This window comes from Natrix helvetica, assembly GCF_964273705.1.
Source record: "Natrix helvetica genome assembly, chromosome: 2".
Classification (NCBI taxonomy): domain Eukaryota; kingdom Metazoa; phylum Chordata; class Lepidosauria; order Squamata; family Natricidae; genus Natrix; species Natrix helvetica.
Window position 1 is genome coordinate 186300119 of NC_138552.1, and position 15785 is coordinate 186315903.

The 15785-nt window shown below is 37.3% G+C and overlaps 1 protein-coding gene across 1 annotated transcript in view; it reads left to right on the forward strand.

Moving 5' to 3' along the window:
* ARMC2 (armadillo repeat containing 2) overlaps positions 1-15785 on the forward strand; it is a 42864-nt gene that overhangs the window by 10604 nt on the left and 16475 nt on the right. Inside the window, exons 6-10 of the mRNA XM_081941607.1 lie at positions 307-505; positions 3615-3691; positions 11416-11511; positions 12883-13058; positions 14819-14921. Coding sequence (XP_081797733.1) covers positions 307-505; positions 3615-3691; positions 11416-11511; positions 12883-13058; positions 14819-14921 — 651 coding nt within the window. The remainder of the gene's footprint in view (positions 1-306; positions 506-3614; positions 3692-11415; positions 11512-12882; positions 13059-14818; positions 14922-15785) is intronic.

A 15785-nucleotide genomic window follows, 5' to 3' on the forward strand; every position in this document is an offset into this window, starting at 1 on the left:
AACCAGCCCATTGGTTCGCTGAACAATGGCAGCGTCTATCTAATGGACCACCACCAAAAAGGTCTTAAAATTGGCTCAGTCACATGAATGGCCTGATTTTTGACATTCATGATTTATGAGTGTGATGGGCAGACTCCATTACATTTGTCAGGTTGAGGAGTACCCGTAGTTGTTCAGTTGCAGTTGGGTGACACAGCAGATCCATGAGCAACTCTTATTTCTCAACAGATGTTGTTTTTCAATCTTAAAAGATATCTCTCTGCATATTTTACCTAGTGAGAATATTGCGAGTTTTGTTTAATACAGGTAAGAGGCTGTATTTTGAAGAGCATTTTATTCCAAGGAGTGATCATGAAAGTTTTTCACAAAAGCTGCCTGTCCAGTTCAGCGTCAGAGATGCCTGTCTTCCACTAGCTTATATAGACCATCATAATAAGACAGTAGGAGAAGAATGTTTTCCACAAATGAGAAACGTACCATTTCCAGCACAATTCAGCAGGCAAAGGTCAGTATCTTTTTTTTTTTAACTGTTACCATTTTCTCCACATATATTGTCCTGGAACAGCATTCTCCCGGAGATTTGCATGACTCCCAATTTACCAGCTTAAATGCATTAAAGACATATTTCCATAGGCCTTAGGTTAGAGTAAAGCAGGATTGGGGTGGGGTGTTATCTATTTTTACCTCTTTGGGTGGGGGTGAGAGTTAGCTACTGCTTCTCCTAGGTAACATGTACTTAGGGTTTTATTTCAAATTTTACTGTTTTTCAGTGTTAAGTTGGCCAGAGTTGTAGAAGTTGGGTGGCCTAGAATTTGAAATATAAATAAATAGATAAATGATTTTATATCCAGCATCCTATACAAAAATGTCCCTAAGTTACTTTCAAAATATAAAATAAGAAATACATTAATAGTACTTTAAAAAAAAACCATACAGGAAAAACAAACAAACAGGAAGAAAACTTCCTCCATATGGAAGAGGCCAAGTTCAAGGGAAGGTATATTTATGGGCAGGTTGGGAATATAAACAAACAACTAGAAGTGACTTTTAGAGTCTGACGATTAATGTCTGGATCAGTACGGTCGAGCCATCAAAATATCTAGTCCCAAGTTGATTAGGTTCTTACATGTCAAAAACAAAACTTTAAATCTGGCTTTACAAGCCAGGGTAGTTATTTCAGCAGAACTGTTATATATAAATACCCAATTGCTCCATCGTAGCTGCAGCTTTAGCTTCTGCCTCAGTTATAAAAGTAACCCCATTTAGAGCAGGGTATAGCCTTTGAAGTTCAAAATTATCAAAAGAAGCACATCATTAGTAGCTGTTTGTGTTCAGGAATGGACAAACTAGTTGATATACTAACTGAAGCCGGCAATAGCTGCTCCCCCCTGCTCCCCAGTACACTGTGGTTACTTCAGGGTATACAGTTTACACTGTTGTTTTTAGGACCACTCAGATCGCTGTTCTTTCTGAGTGAATGCATAGGATTGAGGCCTGAGTTGGATCTATATCATTTCATCGTATGCTTTAAAATAATTTGAATGCCATAGTGTGCAAAAAAATCCAGTGTTCCCCCCAAAAAATTTATTCATTGTATATAGAAACTGAACTGAGAATTAGTTTTTGTACCCAAGTGAATATTTGGTTGCAAGAGGATTGGTATATACTCTTCTTTATAATTGTTAAGAGTAAACCTCCTGCAGATTGTTAATAGTTAAATGTATTCATTTGTTCATGTATTTATTTTTGTATTTTACATTTTAGAATTATTGTATCAGTTTGTTGCAATTACCTATATCTAACCTAACTAAGCTCTGACCATGTATTTTCACTTTTCCTTACTCAAAGCTACTTGTTTCAATGCCACAATTGTTTAAGCATAATTTACTGACAATATTAATTGTACCAGTAAACTATGAAATCTTAGGTGCATTTCCTTTTAAATATAGAATTTACGCTCATAGGTAGGCTAGGTTAAATGATGCATCTCTAATTTTAAATGTCTCAACTGACTCTATTTTATAACTTCATAGGTATGTAGGTGATAAATGTTGCTTATTTAAACAGTTCCCATGAAATAGTAACACAGTTCCTAATGTATGGTTTTAAATTGATTTAGAAAGAAAAAAAAATTAAAATTAAGAATTTTCTATACGTAATAAATATGAATTATCCTTATTTCCAAATTTTCCGAAGATAAATCAGGTGCCTTGTTAATGAAAATGTTTTGCTTAAGACTGACAAGTATTAGGACTCCATGTAGGTTTTTCGCTTTTCTACACATTACAAAGTGAAACTGGAAAATGTCCTATTTGTGCAAAAACAAAGGAACAAAGTTTAAAACTTTATAAAGCTAATGTTAATACCTAAATGTTGCATTTATATCGACTGCTGACCAACTAGTGTTTATGGAATGTAAGGTTTCCATGCTTTGTTCCTTGTCTTGTGGCTTACATTTTGTGTTACATGATTGTAGCTGCTCAGGCTCACAATCTCATCAGTTTTTATGTTCAGTAATGATGACCTCTTGTGGTATGATTCTTTTCCTGCAACATGGATAGATTACATTTAAAACACTTTATGAAATCATGTTAAATATCTTACGTAAATAAATGAGACCAATGCATTTAATATTAAATCATTTATGAAAGAAGAAGCAGTTTCATTTCTGATATGAGGAAACAGGCAGAAATCTAAGAGGAGGTAAAATATTTTGTCTTTTATTTATATTCCTTGTTAATTAAAAATAAATACACGTAGCATGTAGGATTGGGTATTGCTTTCAAGACTTTGACCAGAGGATATAAATAAATGCTCAATTTCCTTTCCTCAGCTTATCCAGGGGAAGAGCAAACAGACTTCTGCTCCTTTCCTTCCCAGCTGATCCCCAAACTGGTTGTGGTGAGACAATTTAGCTTGAGAAACAGGTGGTTTGACCGCCCACTCATTCTCAGTGCTGTATCAACTCTTGGTAGAGTGTGCTAAAAACAAACCTCTTGGGAGCACTGATCATCTAATTGTGAATTGCAGTAGCTGTAATGAGTGTTGCTATCCTCTGACCAAATTAGATTACAGGATATATTTTTTTTGTTTGCAAGAGAAGGGTGAACTCCTTAATCCAGGGGTGTCAAACTCGTGTCATCACGTCATCATCACGTCACATTGCAACTCCCCCCCTTTGCTAAACTTTGCTAAACTTCTGGCCACAAGTTTGACATTCCTGCCTTAATCTATCAGAAAGTTATGAACTTATTTGAAGCACTTGGTCACAGCGGTTGATTAAAAGTGATGATAAATAATTTGCATGAATGGAATAAAAGATATTGATGAATATCCCTGCTCAATTTGTTTAGCAATTGTCATATGAGAGAGAGGAAGAGGGAAAGAGTGTGTGTAATTTTGGTTCCTGAGGAAATTTGAATTGTTTGGGATGCAGAGAGATCTAGTAGCATAGTTTGTGGCAAGATCATCAGTGTTAAAAGGGGTTCTCTACTTACTAAAATGCATTCCCAGTTTAGTGGGTGAAAGATAGAGTAAATATTATATATGTATTTGTAATTTTGATGGCTTTTTGGCATTTAAAAAAATTACTGCTAATTTCCCCTCCTTTTTAGTGACCAGTTTAATAGACAAGAGTCTTCTTTATCATATCCAGACTATACTGAAATGACTAAATCTGCAACTAAATCAGGTACATGTTACATACTTAGCCCATATATAATTTTTCATTGTAATGTAATAAGTGAATGAGCTTTGGCAAGCCAGAGCAAAGCTTCAATCTTAAGTAGTCTTCCCATGTGTCCAAAAGGAAAAAATAAAATAAAATTTGACTTAACCTAATTGTTCACAAGTGAACAATTAGGTTTATCATAACATACAAAGCAGGAATTATGTTGTCAAAACATTTGATAAAATAAAACTAAACGTTAATTCCTTTCTTCTCCTGATCTTAGGCTTGCTCAAGCTCATTTGTATTGACTATCTTGACTTAGGCCTGACTCCTGGAGATTCTATGGACAATTACCTTCCATCTTGATGTGTTCCTGGTGATGATCCACAGTTATTCTATGGACATTCAGGGTTATCTCTGATTTCATCTATCTACTTTGCCTTCCTATCTTCTACATCTCTCAACTTTCCAATTTAGTACTGGTAATTTTATCTAGTTTCATCCTCTTTTCATCCTCGGCTATCATTGCATGCCCAAGATTGAGTTTCTCCTTAGTAATTATTGCCTTAGTGGAATAGTCTGTCAGTCTTTCTTCCAGCATGGATTGATTGAGTTTTTCTTGTCGTCTGGGGCTATTCTTCGTATCTTTGATTCAGATGTCTACCTTTTTTCATTCTTTTTTCAGTTTCTAAGTGACTATTGCTTTAATTATTCTATGTATTGGCATAAAAATATACATAGTTTTCATGATATTTTATAAAAGTGCCATTGCTTTTTCCTATAGTCTCTTGATTTCTTTAGCATATTGTTCAGCTCAGGAAAACAATTACATACTATGTTCAATATTTACACTCAGCTATGATAGCTAAGCATACTGGTTAACATTGCTTTTGTGAATATCTTACATTAATAAGGATTTTTACCTTTCAATGTATGCTTTCCTAGTTAAGTTTTAAAAATCTTATTTATTTTTAGTTCACAAAAATCAAACTGCTAGTGCTTTAACGTCCAGTTTGAATTTAGTGTGGCCAGCCAATTTAATGTAGTGGTTAAGGTGCTGGCCTAGAAACAAAGAGACTGTAAGTTTTGTTGTGGGAAAAATAGGAGGAGAAAGGAGTATTAGGTATGTTTGCAGCTATGAATTACTTATAATAATAAAGGTGGGATAGCAATTTAATAAATAAACATCCCAAACAGTTTTCCCAGTCATAGAACAATGTTGGTTCCTTGAGAATTTGGACAGTTGAAAATGCTGGATGAGTGCTGCATGTGTAATAAAGACTAACATAAATAAGATTTTGTTCTTTCATCATACTTTTTCAAGCGAAGTTTTTTCATGAAGCTAAAAGCTGGATATTTTTTATATAATGTTTATATTTCTTCTGGTTTAGATATCTTTGTTTTGTAAGAGTCCAAGGTAAACAAAAATAATATATGATGGTAAGTCATGTACAAATTATTGGAAGGTTGATCCTTAGACTTTTATTTGCCCTGTGAAATTGGCAGACATGGGATGAAAGACAATGAGGTGTTTGAAACTTGGAGACAGCCACAAAGTGTTTAATTAAAAAGATGATTTAATTCTGTGAATTAATTGCATAATTATTGGGCAAAGCATTGGAATTAATCTAGCAGTGCTAGATTATATTGATTAGAATGAATAATCTTGTTTTAAAGTTATCACAGAATAGAATCAATCTTTGTTACATTGTAATATGATGAGAATTATAGAGCAGGAATGCAGTGTCACCCAGTGGTTTATCTGTGGAGGACTTAGAAACCGTAGTCCTTAGTTGAGAAATTATATCAAAGTGATTTTGGGGACTTGTGTTCCATTCCACAACATTAAACAATAGAATATCATGAAGTTCCATTGTGTCCCTCATGTTTGTCAACATTTATCTGAAACTCTTGAGATTAGTCATCCAGAAATTTGGATGTATAAAGTATCATTAATTATCATCCCTAGTGTCTAGAGATTTTAAGATGGAGAAGGAGTCTAAAATGAGACTTAATCTGGCTCCAGATGCAGCTATATAGAATCTGGGATCCCAGCGCTAGTATAATCAAGGAAATCTTTGAGTATGGCTTACATGTTCCTTCTAGGAATTGCTTCCACCAATTAGAATGTTAATATGACTTAAGGAGAAAATCATTAAATGCACATCAGCCTGCTTTTATAGTTCATAAATTTAAGTCAGTTGGTCAGATGAGATGGTCAGATGTAGAAAATTAAGCTATCAATTCTGACGACTGATGCATTTCTAATCCCAATTAAAACCGATAGTTCAATTCGAAGAAATAAACAGTTTAGAGCAAGCAGCTTATTCCGTTGCTTTCCAAGTTCCTGTTATTCCATCAGGAGCTTGTATATTCATATATGGCAATTTTTGTCCTTAGGTTAGGAGATGAATTGGGGTGAGAAAAGCCAATGGCTTGAAGTCATCCAGTGTGTTTCCATGGCGGAAGTAGACTTGAACCATAGTCTCCCTAGTTCTGCTCCAAAATTGAAATCATTTGTCCAGAGTTCTTCATACAACCTGTTAGTTAAAAAAGGATCTCCCAGAATCCTTCCTGCCTATCTCTCGAACAGACACAGAGTGATGACAGCTTGAGCACAAAAACAGGCAAGGGGTGGGCTTTTTAATATAGTTGGTCCTTACTGTTATATCACAGAAAAATTGCTATGGACTCCCTTTTTTTATTTGCCTTTAGTCTTTTGTGGAACCCTGGGGGGGGGGGGGGGAGTTATATATTTATTTATATATAAACATATATATATTTGAGTGTGTGTGTGTTCGTAGATTTTCACGGGTGTAGGTATGCTGATCTTGTTGTATTCGGGTCTTTTCCTGTGTAAGATTGAGATTGCAATCCAAATACAAAAAGACCAGTGTGTGTGTGTGTGTGTGCATGTATGTGTGTGTATATATATATATATATACACACACATACATACATATATATGTTTATATACATATATAAATTAATTACTTGGGGATTATGAGAAACCCACAGCATTTACATGAGCATTTTACTACCTTCCCTTTTATGTTCCTCACCAGTTAGTATTCACTGATTTTTAGTAAACCTTTCCCATCTGTACATGATATGATCTCATTATATTATTAAATTTGAACTGTCTTCTAACTCTAAAAACACTGGTTGGAAGAAGTCGAGGAACAGCCATTAATTTTTCTGTCTTGCACTGAAATGTCTTGGTGGTCAGGGAAAGGAAGCAATAAAGTGATTCCTCCAGCAGAGCCTGCTTGTCTTTCCCCAAAAATCATGCTGAACCCCAATTGGGCTGGCAGTGATCATGAGATAATGGCTTTGCCCACAGTTGTAGATGGCCCAATTGGTAGAAGTAAGCATTTACAGGTAATCCTCGACTTACAATAGTTCATTTAATGACCATTCAAAGTTATAAGAGCTACAACCTTTACAGCATCCCCACAGTCACGTGATCAAAATTCAGATGCTTGGCAACTAGTTCATATTTATGGCAGTTGCAGTGTCCCAAGGTCATGTGATCACCTTTGCTACTGACAAGCAAAATGAATGGGGAAACCTGATTCACTTAACTGTGAACTGTGGCAAGAAAGATAATAAAATGGGGCAAAACTCACTTAACAAATGTTTCACTTAACAACAGAAATTTTGGGCTCCATTGTGTCATAGGTCAAGGACTACCAGTACAGAAAGAAGTACCAACAATAAGGAGGAAAGAGAAGAGAAAGACAGCGCTTATAGGTGAAGTGTAGGTCATATTCTTTATCTCAAGGTAGACATTCATGGTTTGGTTCACTCTTCAAATTGTCTGTTATCTCCCTAGCTTGACTTACAAGGGCATCCATGAAATCTGTCCTGCCCAGTGATTTCAGAAAGTATTAATATTTCTCTAAAGCAGAGCTCTTATACTATTTTAAAGGTTATTTATTTCTATGGTGCTCCTTGGCATAATCGGTGGTGGTGAAGGATCTTGCTTATGTAACCTTCCCCAGATTCAATCCATTTAAGCTGGTCCACTGATTTCCAGTATAGCCATAAAGAAGACAATAGCGCTGCAGGTCCAGGAACCCTTACACAAAATGGCTTGTCTAAACCTTTTAAATTCAGAACCAGATTTGGTGTGGAAATGACCTTGATCACCCTGATGGACTATCTGTCCTGAGAGAGAAAGAGAGAGATGGGGAAGTATTGATTTAACTTACTCTGTCAGTAGCTTTTGACGCTATTGATTGCGTGTGTGGTTTTTTTTATAGCACTTGAGGGAGTTGGAAATGGAAGGCATCACAATTACCTTTCTATATTCTTTCAGAAGTTGGGAACTCTTTGAAAGTTGATACCATTTTCCATATTATCTAATATCCATTTTGTGGGGTACCTGGTAAATGTGCTATCTGTTGACATTTGAGTTAGACTGTATCAGATGAACCACAATCTGGCTGTAACCAGTGGCTTTTATGTTTTCCCATTTTCACTCTCCCTAGAACAATGTTTCTCAACCTTGGCGACTTTAAGTCCTGTGGACTTCAACTCCCAGAATTCCCTAGCCAGCTGGCTGGGGGATTCTGGGACTTGAAGTCCACAGGACTTAAAGTCGCCAAGGTTGAGAAACACTGCCCTAGAACATGCCCAGCACATACTGTGCATGTTTTAGGTATGTCTCTGGACTAAACTCGTGTGGAATGGACTAGTTGATGCAGCCTGTTCCAAACACAGGGATGTGCGTGGAATATTTTGCACATCCATATAATTTTGTTTCTCATCTAATTTTTATTATTTGTTATATGTAACTTTCAAGAAGATTGATATTGGCACTCTGCTATATTTCTTACCAACTTGGGAAGAAGGAATGGAAGAGATTTTATGCCATACTGAGCCATATAAATTTATAGCACATAATTTTATAAATAAAAATGGGTGCCATTTGTGTGTTTGTGTACGTGCACGTATGCATACACGTGTAATTTGATTATACGAAAGAAAATAGGGATTGGTTTTTTGACATGACAGCCCAGGTCACGTTTGGCAGGGCTAAACTCTCTAGATTGATCTATTGTGTGTTTACAGGCACTTTGCAGTGCCTCAGCTTTGCAGTGCCTTGTGGCATTGAGAGCGGCCAAACGTCAATATTGTGCCACTCTCATTGCATCCGCGGAGAACCGCCCTGCCGCCCTGTTTCGGGTGTCCCGCTCCCTCTTGTTTCAGAGGCCGCGGGAGGCCCCTTTACAGGGCAGGGCAGAGGAATTTGGTAAATATCTGCAGGATAAAATCGCTCAAATCCGGAGAGACTGGGTTCCAGTCAGTGGTCCAGTGGAGACGCCCATGGCGAGTCTTGAGGTTTCGATCTGGGAGGAGTTTGACTTGGTTGCCATCGAGGATTTGGACAGATTGCGTGGACGACTGCGACCCACCACATGTTTATTGGACCCGTGTCCCTCCTGGCTTGTACTGGCATCCTGGGAGGTTACACGAGACTGGCTCCTGGGCCTAGTGAATGCTTCGTTGGGTGAGGGGTCTCTCCCGGCTGCCTTGAAAGAGGCGGTGGTGAGACCCTTGCTCAAGAAGCCTTCCCTGGACCCTTTGGAGCTGGCCAATTATCGTCCTGTCTCCAACCTTCCCTTTTTGGCGAAGGTTGTAGAGAGTGTGGTGGCCCACCAGTTCCCACGACATCTGGAGGAAAATGATTATCTAGACCCGCCCCAGTCCGGCTTCCGCCCCGGTCACAGCACGGAGACGGCCTTGGTCGCGTTGGTGGATGATCTCTGGAGGGCCAGAGATAGAGGTTGTTCCTCTATCCTGGTCCTATTAGACCTCTCGGCGGCTTTTGATACCATCGACCATGGTATCCTGCTGCGCCGGCTGGAGGGGTTGGGGGTCCGGGGCACCGTCTTGCGGTGGTTCGGCTCCTTCCTTTCTGACCGGACGCAGCGTGTGTTGACAGGAGAAGAGAGGTCGACCCTACGCCCCCTTACTTGTGGGGTGCCACAGGGGTCGGTCCTCTCGCCACTCCTGTTCAACACATATATGAAGCCGCTGGGTGAGATCAACCGTGGTTTCGGGGTGGGATACCATCTGTACGCTGATGATACTCAGCTGTACTTTTCCACCCCGAACCACCCCAACGAGGCCATCGAAGTGATGTCCCGGTGTGTGGAAGCCGTACGGATCTGGATGGATGACAACCGACTCAAGCTCAACCCTTCCAAGACGGAGTGGCTGTGGGTACCAGCCCCCCGGTTCAGCCAATTGATTCCATCATTGGCCATTGGGGGCATTCATCTTGCCCTCGTGGAGCGGGCGCGCAATTTGGGCGTCCTCCTGGATGCCCGGCTGTCCATGGATGACCATGTGACAGCCGTGGCAAGGGGGGCGTTCCACCAGGTTCGTCTGGTGCGCCAATTGCGCCCCCTACTGGACCGGGATGCCTTGCGCACAGTCACTCATGCGCTGGTGACGTCTCGCTTGGACTACTGTAACACTCTCTACATGGGGCTTCCCTTGAAATGCACCCGGAGGCTGCAGTTGGTCCAGAACGCAGCCGCGTGGGTAATTATGGGGAGTACTAGGTACTCCCATGTGACACCGTTCCTGCGCGAGCTGCACTGGCTTCCTGTGGTCTATCGGGTGCGTTTCAAGGTTTTGATAACTATCTTTAAAGCGCTCCATGGCTTAGGACCTAGTTACTTGCGGGATCGTATTCTGCCCCATACATCCCTGCGACCAATTCGCTCGCACAGAGAGGGGCTCCTCCAGGTGCCGTCCGCTAGACAATGTCGTGGGGCGGCGCCTAGGAGTAGAGCCTTCTCTGTGGCGGGCCCAGCCCTGTGGAATGACCTCCCTCCGGATATTAGGAATACCTCTGACCTCCGCTCCTTCCGTATTAAGCTTAAGACCCACCTATTCCAAGCAGCTGGCCTGGCTCAACTTTGATCTAACCGTATTGCTCCTGACGGGTTTTTAACTGGGTATTTTAATTATATTTAATTTCTAGGGGTTTTATATATTGTATTTTAATTGTTTTTATCAATCGACCTCCTCCGGTGTATGTTTCAGTGTATGTCTTTGCTATATGTTTGTTTTGTTTACATATTTATTTCGTATGTTTCGTTGTACGCCGCCCCGAGTCCTTCGGGAGAGGGTGCGGCTAAGAAATAAATATTATTATTATTATTATTATTATTATTATTATTATTATTATTATTATTATTATTATTATTATTATTATTTGTGATTTTACAAAGAAAGATTTCTGTGAACCAAAAGAAAATGTTAATTTATTCAAGTGAAAAACTAGCAAGTTAGTACTAAATAGAATTGTAATGATTCTCTTCTGTATAGTGGGTAGATTTTTAAGAAAACTAACATTCAGTTATCTGAAGCTCAGTGTTGCTAAGGCTTTTGGATTTTACATGCTAAAAACAGCAGCCAATAAATGTAGACCAGTGTCATTTTTGTGACCAGCATAAAAAGCTGTGGTTATATCAATAAACCACCGAGAGAAGGAACTTCTGAACTTGTCTGCCTTTGCTTAAGTTTCCTGTTTTTCTTCTTTTTATTACCGAGATTGTTGAAGTTAGATTACTAAGAAATTTCTGTTGAAATATTTATGTTTTACTTGATTGGTACATACCGTTATAAAACAAATTAAAGTCTTATTTAATGTTTTGCCATAAGTTTTGTTATGTGACTATTTGAAAATAATTGTTAATATAATCTCTTCAATAATAATGTTTCAGAAAATAATTTGGAAGCAAATGAAATGGAGGAAGAAGAAGATGAAGAAAGCTATTGGAAAATAAAAGTTTTACCAATTTTACATATATTAGAGATTGGTAAATAATATTGTTCCATAAAATTTGTTTGGGTTTCATAAACTAGACTTTTCAATGCTTAATTTTATTCATTAATTCTAATAATATTTTTCCTATTACCAATTTTAAACAGTCCCATTGCTAGCAAGATAGCCTATATTCCTGCTCTTACTTTAGACTGGGGGCAAAGTGGGATGGAGATATAAAGATGTATTTGCAAGGTTTAAAAGTCAGTTAAGAATGCATTTGATAAATATTCAAAGAGGCTGTAAATATTAGTGATATGTACTAGAAGTAGGCTACCTGTTACATTTTAGATGTTTTGAATGACAAACCCCATATTAGGAATTAAAAGACCAAAACTTTGAGACTATCATATTTGTGGGTATTTTTTTTTCTAATTGTAACAAATACAAACCATTACTAAATACAGGTAATCCCCGGGTTATGAGTGTTTCCTTAGTGAACGTTTGCAGTTACGCAATAAGCGCTTCAGTGTTTACGAACACGTTCCAAAACTACAAATGTTGCAGCATCAGAGGAGTTGTTCACCCTTACGAACAACCACAGAGGCTCTGCAACATTTGTCCTGCCTATTCCCCTCCGCCCCGCACTTTGCCAGCCAAAATGGCATATTTGAGGTCATGTTTCAAAAATAAGTGGAGCCATGACCTGTTTTTGAAATGGTTTTAGGAATTTTAAGAGGTGAAATGAATGCCTTAAGAAATTGAGCCAGGGTGGCACAGTGGTTAGAGTGCTGTACTGCAGGCTATTTCTGCCGGCTGCCTGTAATTTGGCTGTTCAAATCACACCAGGTTCAAGGTTGACTCATCCTTCCACCCTTTCAATTTGGGTAAAAATGAGGAGCCAAAATTGTTGGGGACAATATGGTCACTCTAAACCGCTTAGAGAGGGCTGTAAAGCGCTGTGAAGCGGTATATAAGTCTAAGTGCTATTACTATCTGCCAAGTGTAATATATTCATTTGACTCCTTCAGTACCCTCATCTTAACATCAGTGCAAGGAAGCCCCATATTTTTGATCCCATATCTCTGGGAGAACTTTATTGCGTATGGAAAGGATGCTAGCAGGTTACACCCGATCCTAGTTTGGTGTCTAGTTGAAGACAAATGCATACTCTTTCTAGGAAAGGTAGGGATAGTCACATAAACATATTAGAATTATACTGACCAAAAGCTATTTATTTAGTTTTTATTCCAGAATCATTTTCAGAAGGAGTACTGAACTTCTCCAGTTGTGTCCATAAAAAATTAAAATAGCTGTGTTTGTTGATAGTGCAGGTTTTGTGGTATTTATTTTAAAAAGTTACTTTCTTCCTCTTTAAAATACTTGATCGCTAATTTTACTTTCTGCTTTTTTTCAAATCAAATAGAAAACAATGTAGAAAGACTTTGCGATGCCTGCACTATTCTTTATCAAACACTGGAAGAAGGAAATATGCTTGGCAAGCGATTCAAGAGACGAAATTTACTGTTGAAGATGTTATATAAATTAGTTGATGTTACTTCAGATCCTCTTGGCTTGAAATTAGCAAAAATCATTCTGGGTGTAAGTTAAATATGTCATACCTGTTACAGAATATGATTATAGGATACTTGTATGAAAGTGGTAGTTATATCCTGAGAAATATGACTAAACATTAACTACTAAATCAATTTTTTACAAGAGGTTGCAGAACTCAACTTTGCAGTGTTCAAAATTACACTTAATTTTCTTTTGTTCTATTGTTAGATTTACTTAAAATCCAGGAGATTAACAGTACAGTTATTCCTTTGTCTACTTAGAATTGAGTTTACTTCCAAGTAAATAAATATAGAATTTCAGCCCAAGTGATAGCACACAATAGTAGACAAAAATACTATGTGTTCATTCTAGTCAAATTTTTTGAACTAAACTGTATGCCAAAAAGAGCTACACTTTGTGAGAGTTTTTGCTTTCAAGGCATAACAATAAATGCATTCGTTTGAATATATTTACTGGAGTCCTAGAATAAGTCATAAACCACATTCCCTGGCTTCTTTCTTGATTGGTTGAATATCAAAGGGATAGATAGCAGAAGAAACTCAAGAGGAAAACAAATATTCATTATTATAGTGTATGGTATCTCTCCTAAACCATTCAAAAATTTATACAACATTTTTACAAAGTGCTGGCAATTGTTACTATCATATCATGCTTGTGTAATTTGTGATATACTATTTAATTTATTTGAAAGTATGTTTGTCATAGTTGTAACTAAGACATTTGTCAGGACCTTCTAATCATCACCTAGTAGCTATGCCATAATTTTAAGAACTTGTTGCTAAGTTTTTAACAATTTTCTACTTTCAACAACTTCTCCGTTCACACATTCAGAATGGTATGCTGGACTCAAGTGTTGGGAAAATGTATTCATCAAGGAAATGAGGATTCTCTATATGTGCGTGGGTTTGCAATATATCTGTGTGGATAACAATGGTTACATTTTTCTTCCTGTAATGTAGTGTCTAAAGCAGGATTATTTCAGTTAGAATTACCCAAATGCATATAACACGGGAAACTGATTTAGTGTCATTAGATTAATCAGCATTTTGCAGATAGTTTTATATCACATTCAAGTACATTGGATATAACAGGAAGCCCTGTTTTATATGCTGTAGTATTGAATGCTGGACCTGGTGTATAAATGGAGTACCTGTTTTAAGATTGTATTGAAATTTGTTTTCCACTTTCTTTCTTGTAGATTTTTTTCCGTCTCCATTAATTTTGGATTAGATAAATGGCTGTCATATGTTGATCATTTGATATGGGAGCTCTTATCTGAGTACTTGTTTTGGAATACGTTTGAAAGCTGTGATAAGGCTGCAAATGTTTCTAGTTTCAGTTAAGTGCAGCATGTACATACAGGAAGTCCTTGACTTACGACCACAATTGAGCCCAACATTTCTGTTGCTAAGCAAGGCTTTGCCCCATTTTACAATCTTTCTTACTAGAGTTGTTAAATGAGTTATTGTAGTTATCAAGTTAGTAACACAGTTGTTAAGTGAACCTGGCTTCCTCATTGACTTTGTTTGTGAAAAGGTCACAAAAGGTGAGTTGCGAAGCATCCAAATTTTGATCACACAACCATGGGGATGCTGAAATGGTAAGTGTGAAAAATGGTACCAAGTCACTTTTTCCAGTGCGGCTGTAACTTCAAATGGACACGAAATGAATAGTTGTAAGTCAAGGACCACCTATAATATGAGCTGTGTGGCATATCTGCTGTTAAAAGAACAGCTAAAACATAAGGTATAGTTATTTAATATATATTTTCTTTTTCCTTATAGCTGAAAGTGAGTGGGAAGAATCTGCTTAATGTTTGCAAATTAGTATTTAAAATCAGTAGAAGTGAAAAAAACGATTCCCTTATTGAGAACGACCAAATATTGGGTAGGTAAATGTGCTATTCTGTGACTGAGTAAAATGCCTTTTATAATGTGGAAAAGATAATATGCTTGTTGTGGGGGAATATGAAACTGCCAAATATTTCAGTATAAATATGATTTCAACCTGCGTTTTGGTGTTAATTTTTTTCTTTTTCTGATTTTTCCTATCCTAAATGTTTTTGAAGCTAATGAAGATAATACTAGCTAATCAGAAATACAAATATTATTACTGGGTAGGAACTAGACATAAAAATTGCAGCTGGAATCCAAGAAAAATATATAGAGAGAAATGAAAAGTAATCACCAGGCTTATTCTTTGATCTCTGTTTCATCATGGAATCTGTAACATATTTCAAAAAGCAATTAGAAAGATATTGTTTGACTTCTCCCTTCCCACCTGATTTAGCTAAATTACATTTTTCCTGCATCAAAGGATGTAAGACATTTAAATGGTGAATGGGAGGGAAGTTATAATCCTAATTTGCATGATACATTAATACTTTGTTTACACATTGCACAATTCTTTCATCTGGAATTTTGGGGCAAGAAAATGGTAACATTTTGGATCTGATTATTGTTAATCAGACTTAATGTTAATGACCTTTTAGTTAATCAGACTATGGAATGTATTGCAACATGCATTTTACTTTCCTAAAATTGCTAATTATGTATATCTTTTGAAACTCCTAAACTGTTGTTATAATTGAAAATTTAGAACTTGTAGGCAACTTGGTAACGAAGTATTGAAATATTTTCATCCACCAAAGAATGGGCTAGAATGTAAAAAAGAATGTTAGATTTGTATCCTATCATCTTAATAGGTGATTAATTCAAGGAAATACTTTTGTGTTTATAGGGTAATCTAAAG